Source organism: Sinocyclocheilus anshuiensis, unplaced genomic scaffold, assembly GCF_001515605.1.
Source record: "Sinocyclocheilus anshuiensis isolate Anshui unplaced genomic scaffold, SAMN03320099.WGS_v1.1 scaffold132, whole genome shotgun sequence".
NCBI classification, from domain to species: domain Eukaryota; kingdom Metazoa; phylum Chordata; class Actinopteri; order Cypriniformes; family Cyprinidae; genus Sinocyclocheilus; species Sinocyclocheilus anshuiensis.
Window position 1 is genome coordinate 1,734,029 of NW_015555730.1, and position 8,671 is coordinate 1,742,699.

General features: G+C 36.3%; 1 protein-coding gene across 1 annotated transcript in view; it reads right to left on the bottom strand.

The window, feature by feature from the left end:
- The window catches only part of LOC107672854 (14-3-3 protein beta/alpha-A-like), a 21,331-nt gene that overhangs the window by 9,442 nt on the left and 3,218 nt on the right, over positions 1 to 8,671 (bottom strand). The window contains exon 2 of the mRNA XM_016466229.1: positions 3,479 to 3,781. Within this exon, the coding sequence (XP_016321715.1) occupies positions 3,479 to 3,769 (291 nt within the window). The 5' untranslated portion in view covers positions 3,770 to 3,781. The remainder of the gene's footprint in view (positions 1 to 3,478; positions 3,782 to 8,671) is intronic.

The following is an 8,671-nucleotide window of genomic DNA, read 5'->3' on the forward strand; positions in this document are numbered from 1 at the left end:
ATTTTCCAACTCCCCTAGAGTTAAACAGTTGAGTTTTACCGTTTTCGAATCCATTCAGCCGATCTCCGGGTCTGGCGGTAGCACTTTTAGCTGTAGCTTAGCATAGATCATTGAATCTGATTAGACCGTTAGCATCTCGCTCAAAAATGACCAAAGAGTTTCTATATTTTTCCTATTTAAAACTTGACTCTTCTGTAGTTACATCGTGTACTAAGACCGACGGAAAATGAAAAGTTGCAATTTTCTAGGCCGATATGGCTAGGAACTATACTCTCATTCTGGTGTAATAATCAAGGCGCAATAATATTATGCAGCGCCTGAAAATAGGCTAACTTCCGTCAACATAGTCAACGTGACCACCTGCTTGCACAGGGAGCATGCTGGGGACTATTTTCAGGCAAATAGTGGAGTGTTCCTTTAAGGAGGCAGCCTTATCAGTGGCAGTCGTTGCATTAATGTTTTTGTTAGCCTATCCAGTTGAAGCCACTAGATGCGACGCTGCTGCATTGTCAATTACAAATATTGCGGGAAAAGAGAACATCAATGCGGAGAAGATCTTGTTTACATCAAAACTGAAACCAAGCCGTTCACACAGAACACATATTTCGTGCATTTTCTAGAGGGACATCTATCACCGTTGCACTCGTGTCTCGCAAAAAAGAGCCGCATGTTTAGAAAGCCATGTAAAATAAATGCAAGTTTAACTTTTCTTCACCCTAACTGAAATTATGCATTTTAAATTCTGAAATAGTTTTTCAGCCATTTTGACAGCCCTACTGGCCTGAAGTATATTCACAGAGAATATTTTTTCTTTATAAATTGATTCATAACCAACATTTATGTACAGTTTTACTCCCTTGTCTTTCATCCTTGTTTTATGGCAGTCTTTTAAATATTGTTGGACTTTCTTCAAGCATACATTCACACTTAATGTGAATAGCTTTTCATTTTGCAATTCACTCGGTTTTATTTCATTTTGATGTGAATAGTCATTTCTCTCTTGTCAACTTAATTTGGTGATGAACATCAGGACTATTGGCGAATGCACCTCAGACCTCATGACTTTAACATGGTGCTTTCTTGCATGATCTTATGGGCTTGACATGTTGTTCATGTCAAAAGTTGTTGAGAGGATGTAAGATGTAACATCCAGCTGGTTCTTTCTTTGCAGGAGCCAACTTCAACCCATTAACCTCCAAATGCCAGATTAAACATTACATTCTTCTGGATTCAGTCTAAATAACATCTGGAAAATGTAAGGAATGTCAAACGCAAAGCATAACATTCCATGTGCCACCATTTAAGATGTCTCCGGCAGCAATCCAACTCAAACGGCCCAGTACAAGGGGAGGCAATGGCCCTGTCTGATTCATTAAAGCCTTATCCAGTTGCACACAGTAAGTCTCACCTCCAGTTTCCTGCAAGAAAAAAACTCTGTACCCAAAACCACTCCAGAGGAAGAGCCGATTCGGTGACCGTTCAAACAAAGGACTCCATTGTTTTGCTTATCTAAATACAGTTTTGGGCAAAACCAATGACCTCTAGCTACTGACTGGCTGAAGTCCTGTGACAATATCTTACAAGAGGACAGCGCTTCAGTAATTATGAAAATCAGTTGGTTCCAGATTTTGTACAAATTGGAACTAGTTCTGAATGAGAACCAGGGGCCGGATTCATGAAAATTAACTAAAAAAAGAGAAAGAAATTAAGAAATTTCTTAAAGTCACAATGAAATCAAAATGGACAATTCTTATTCTCTCTTATTTATCAAATATCGCAGTGTTTATTTGAAATTAATTATCCGGTTTTTTTTAATTCATTTTTTTAAATTCATGTGCCATTGTAATCTTGAATAAAAATAACTTCCTATTCTTCTTGATACAGCATCTTTTCTCTGATGACATGTTCACCAGCACGAGGGCGGGACAACCTGTCAATCACATGAGACCATAGCAATAGCAAATGCCAATGATCCAATCAATTCCCGATGGACAAAAATCAAGTCCTGCCCAACATTTCTGTCTCATTCGAGAAGCTCTTTCACTCGTATATACAGTATCTCACAGAAGTGAGTAACACCCCTCACATTTTTGTAAATATTTTATTATATCTTTTCATGTGACAACACTGAAGAAATGACACTTTGCTACAATGTAAAGTAGTGAGTTTACAGCTTGTATAACAGTGTAAATTTGCTGTCCCCTCAAAATAACTCAACACACAGCCATTAATGTCTAAATCGCTGGCCACAAAAGTGAGTACACCCCTAAGTGAAAATGTCCAAATTGGGCCCAATTAGCCATTTTCTCTCCCCGGTGTCTTGTGACTCATTAGTGTTACAAGGTCTGAGGTGTGAATGGGGAGCAGGTGTGTTAAATGTGGTGTTATCGCTCTCACTCTCTCATACTGGTCACTGGAAGTTCAACATGGCACCTCATGGCAAAGAACTCTCTGAGGATCTGAAAAAAATTATTGTTGCTCTACATAAAGATGGCGTAGGCCAGTGGTTCTCAAACTGGGGTGAGGTGACGGAGGTGGTACGCGAACAAAATTCTGAGTTTTGGCATTCATTTAATTCTACCCAAACTTAAAGTAACATTAAAACCGAACATGTATTTCTGACGAGCAAAATGGCGCTTCTAATGTAAAAACAGGAAAATAGGAGTGCCGTAAACGGTCAAATACATGATATCCAATTAGCTTACCTCATCTTTTGCGGTCAAAACTGATGGCATCCACACAAGCAGTGTGCATGTGATAGGATGCCCGCTGTATATACTGCTGTTCAATAAGTAGATCTTCACTTAATAGCATGAAGAGCAAATATTGTCACGCACTGTACATTGAGATCAATTTAAACTCTCTTCAGACACATACCCTGTGTTATTGTTTTCATGTTTAAAATACGAGCAAGAATGCAAATTTCCTTCCCTGAATATCCAAACGATGGCAAATGTGAATTTTTTTTACGACAGTTCAACGAAAAAGGTAATATTAAGTGAACATTTTACATTTTACAAAAATGTGAGGGGTGTACTCACTTCTGTGAGATACTGTACGTCACAATAGAGAAGAAAAGACGATTGCAACTTTTGTTTCATGCCGAAATAAATACATTCCAAAAAGTTCGTACAAATGTTCCTAAGTGCAACCCTTAAATTCCTAAGAATTTCTCATATTAAAAATATCGTATTTATTTCTGACTGTATGGTGATTCGACTTGATTGACTTGCTGATCAACTCGATGAAAAACCCTTCAAAGGCCAAAAATAATAAGAAAATAACAGTTAAGAAGAATTTTATTCTTAAGAACGTTTCATGAATCTGGCTCCAGCTCTTTATTCCTGACCCTAGCTCTGGGTAAAAACAAAAATAAACACCTTGCTGACAGGACATTATTCAACATATCCCATTTAAAATGTCAAGCTCTGCCATAGTTGTGATCCCTATCAGCGGTTCTTTCCCTTTCCAAGCTCACCAGAACGTCTTTGCAGATGGTCTTCAGCTCAGACTCAATCTTCTCACGGTACTCTTTAGCCATCTGCTGTTTATCACTGCCCTCGGTCTTCTGCTCGATGCTGGACACCACCCTCCAGGCGGACCGGCGGGCACCCACAACATTCTTGTAGGCCACAGAGAGCAGGTTTCTCTCCTCGTCGATCAGCTCCTCTCCAAGCTCAGTCACTTTCTTCATGGAGTCGGCCATGTCATCGTAGCGCTCGGCCTGCTCCGCCAGTTTGGCCCTCTGCACATGTTGGCTCTTGTCCATGGCTGCTAGGTTCTACAGGAGAGACAAAATTTCACTTACATCATCTCAGAAAGATTAATTAATATGCAAATTTATAATCTGTGGTGTACTAAATGCTTTGCTAATTGGAGATCTCAATTAGACCATTAAATCTAGCTAAAGATCAATCAAATAGAAGCAAAAATGTGCTGAAAACATATAGAAAACCCATATGTTGAATCTGTAATGATTTTTGAGCTAAAGTAAGAGATGACCACTCAAATCTGATCTAAATAGATTTACAGAGTTGAATAGATTTCCCCAGTGCATAACTTATATCTCACTACTAGGGGTGTGACGAGACACTTATTCACGAGAACGAGACAAGATTTTTAGACTTTTTTAAAGAAATCCTCAATGATGAAATATATAGGGAAAAATAGTCTTTTATTCAACTGAAAAACACAAAATGCACAAAAGTAGGTGCATTTTGAAATCAACGTGTACTTTATGAAATTAAACATCTATTTTAATAAATTTTATGCAGTAATAAACAACATGTAAACACTGCAAAATGTTTTGCCACAAACTCAACTGACAGGCAAGTAATCGCACAAAAATTACAAATAGTATAAATAAAAATAAATAATAAACAACATAAATATCCCTTTAAAGTGGAAGTGAAGCAGTCAGTCAAGTTTACATTTAGTAAACTGATTTCCACTTAAAAAAAAAAAAATTAAAAAAACACGATTAATGTATCCATTTAAAAGAATAAAGCAGTGGAATGAAATCCGTTTTATTGTTTTCCAAATTCCGTTGTTTTGTTTTTTTAGTTTTAATTTTTCTCGACTCCTTTTTAATAGTTAAATTACATTTTATTAATTAAAAAGCATGTCTAATTAATTAAAAACATTAAACATACATTTTCACATCAATTTATTAAAAGTTTAACAAAAAAATTGCACAAAAATTACAAATAGTATAAATAAAAATAAATAATAAACAACATAAATATCCCTTTAAAGTGGAAGTGAAGCAGTCAGTCAAGTTTACATTTAGTAAACTGATTTCCACTTAAAAAAAAAAAAATTAAAAAAACACGATTAATGTATCCATTTAAAAGAATAAAGCAGTGGAATGAAATCCGTTTTATTGTTTTCCAAATTCCGTTGTTTTGTTTTTTTAGTTTTAATTTTTCTCGACTCCTTTTTAATAGTTAAATTACATTTTATTAATTAATAAAGCATGTCTAATTAATTCAAATCATGAAACTTATACATTTTCATATCAATTTATTAAAAGTTTAACAAAAACTGTTAAACTTTTAATAAATGTTTAGGGCCCTATGAAATGTTTTATTTTTTCTCACCATATTATTTATATTTTTTATTGTTATCAAATTCTGTGTTTTAGCATGTCTAATTATTTGAATGCATAAAACAACTTAATTTATAAAAAAAAAATTCTTAAAGTAGCCTTATGAATTTTCCCTCAGAAATTCAGTGTTGTGTATTTAAATTTTTCTGGTTATCAAATGAAGGCATAAAACATTAATTTAACCCTTTAACTGTCACTCACATTTTTGATCATAGACGTGAAAGTGCACGATCCAAACTTACATTTTTAAACAAACATTTTGTAACATGATATTGATGTACCATTTTCATGGTAATGCAATGTCTGATTTTAAAATGGGTTTCAATGGATTAATTTTGTGATTTAAAGTTTTCAATTGATCTATAATTTCTGATGATTTCTAAAGTGTGATAGAGAAAAAGGCAACAAAGAAGACTTTTTGTGACAAAGGTCAGAACTCCTGTTATGATGTAGATTTTTGAGGTGCACTCTTGTCATAAATTAATCTATTACTTTTCCTACATAATTTTATTACAAAAACATTGGTAAAATATCTATTTAGGAGTCTTAGACCTTTCCAACGAGATAAGACGCTAGTTTTACTCAAATCAAACGCTAAAATGCTCATGAAGTGACTCTCAGGGCAGTTCTGGAGATGTTGTTCACGTGTTTACGTCCTCATTTAGTGAGACGGCAGACGCTGAAATCACCGCGAGTGTCAGGCGGCTTCAGTGTGTGTGTAGTAAATGAAACCACGCGTCTGCGCCATTCATTAACAGAGACAGGCAGAACATGCAGGATTCATATTTAAATCGACTTTTGCGGCTTAATATTTACAGATACCTAGTCCAAATCGTGATTTGATTTAAGTGTAATTACCTACTTTTGATTAATTCATTCAAAATGTCAAATTCCGTGACATTCCGCGTTAAACTGTGAATTCTGTTTTTATGACTGGATAAAGACTACACTGCGTAATTTTCCCACTTATCATGTGGCCACTTGCCTGACGTGAACATAAAATATCTTACATACCACCACTTGTGAACGAGCCAGTGTAATGCAAATATATCTGAAAGGTCTGTGCGTCGTGCGAAAGGATATCGTCACGTTCTCGCGAGACCAGTCAGATCTCGGGAGACACATCGGATCACACAAAGATTTGTTTTGCATAAAGGCTTGTCCTGAGAGCAAGCGAGTCTCTGTTAAACTTCACTAAATGAGTGCATGTCAAACAGATGGAGTACAACAAAATAAGAGGGCAAAGTTTGTAACATTAAATGTTTTATTGGATGTATTAAATGTAGGTTTGAAGTACTAGACCTTCATATAACACTAAAGGCCCTTTCAAACGGTACGCGGCAGTCGTGAGTGTCTAGTTCATTCTCAATGGGAGACATGCGGAAAGCGGCAAAACGCGGGCGGTTATGCTGGCGGCGCAGAGGTGGAGGTGCATGGCTATTCGCGGCAGGCGCCGCCAAAGATACAAATATTTTATCTTTTTGTGAGCGGCAGCCGCGTCGGTTAGTAAGACTGCAACTCAAGGCTGGCAGTCATGCATATGCTCTGGAACAGAGTAATATCGCGTCCATATCGCAGGCTTTGTGATTAGGAAATCGCAACGTCTCAAATCGCGATTTCGATTAATCGCACAGCCCTATTGCAGTCCTAGTGTAAATGTGGTAAAATGGCTCCACTTTCTCAACTCCCATTGGCAGTAGCCACAGTGCATCACTGTTCATCCACATAAAGTTAAACTCAACTTTATTGATTATATAGCAATATAGCTAAAATAACTGGTTAATATTTTGACATTACAAAATATATTTATTAAATATTTATGTATTTAAAATATTATTATTTTTTAAAACACATTAAAGGTCTGTTCACACCAAGAACCATAACGATAAAGATAACTATACTAAAAAATTGCTTTGAAAAAATAACTCAATATAGTTACCAGCAATATTGTTCCTCCATGCCATTATCGTTACAGTTGTGGTGTGGACTTCCCTAAACTCATGGAATTAAAACGATTATTAAACTTTAGAATTATGATTATTACAAACATTATAGTTAGCATTATGGCTATCCTTGTTGCAAACATGTCTTTAATGATAGCTATAAAGATAACTATTTTAGAGTCCACACCAATGGACACTAACATTCTGTTTATTTTAAGCGCACTGCAGTTTTGTTGTCTGCCACTTCAAATGCTCGAGATCTCCAAAGTCTGGTGGATTCTGTGATTCAGTGTATTTCTCATTCATCAGCTGGAAAAAAAACAACAACTATATTCTTTCTCTGTGTCGTTACTGTTATAGTTGTGGTGTGGACTAGAGATCGACCGATATATCGATTTACCGACATTTTTCCCGATATTTAAGCATTTTACAATAATCGGATATCGGTTTTGTAATATCGGATTCACCGATAAACGCCGCCATCTTGTGGATGTTTTGAGAATTGCACGCAGGATCAACATTGCACCACGGCGTCTGAGGGGAGAGGAGACAACAACAATGGCGTGCACAGGTACTTGATTTACTGTAGTTAGTAAACTTTATTTAACATAACAGCCATTAATGCACAAATTAGATGTATTACATAAATGCCTGATATGCAGTTTATGCAGCTAGGCTCGAAGAAATAGAGACGAACTCACGGAGTCACGTAAGATAATCCGTCAAGTCCTGTCCCAATAAAGACGTAACTTTGTTTGAATTAAATAGTATGCAGCCATGAATGGGCGCATGTTGGAAATAAAAACGCTAAATTTACTTCTCTCTCTGTTGTATATTTGCTCATCATTAGTCTCGTGAAGCCGCTTTCATATTGCTGTTCACTCAGCAGGTTGATGCTCAGGAAATGCTCCAGCACGGCCACCGCATGTAACTTTTAACAAGATTCACTTGTTTAAAACACCCCTAAATTGTATTAGCATTTACTATACAATCATTATTTCGCTAATAAAAATCTAAATAAATACATCTCTATGGAAACAAATGTATTATCTCTGCGAGCGATCGCGGTTTGAGTATAGTTCTGTGTAAATGCATAGATAAACTGCGCTGTCAGCAGGCATTTCATAATCTAGAACGACAAAAACATTATTAGTAATTCTGATATAACATGCCAGTTGAGAAATGCAATAAAATACAATGTTTTGTTTGTTATATTTCAATATTCCAGAGAATATTATTCAGTGAATTAACATTATCCAGTGAATTATTCTTCACTCTTTAGCCTATTAAACAGCTTATAAACCTACTAAAACTGTAGTTTAAAATGAAGTTGATATGACTCCTGTCAAGGGCTGTGCGATTAATCAAATCGCGATTTGAGACGTTGCGATTTCCTAATCGCAAAGCCTGCGATGTGGACGCGATATTACTCTGTTCCAGAGCATATGCATGACTGCCAGCCTTGAGTTGCAATCTTACTTGCCCTGGGCAAGAGTGAGCGCACCTCCGTTCTCCCCGATCAGCACTGCTCTAGCCAACTGCGTAAACACCCACCATTAAAAAAAAAACGGAACGCGGGATGGGAGAGAGACAGAGTGGGATTATGGCATCTACTAGGTCA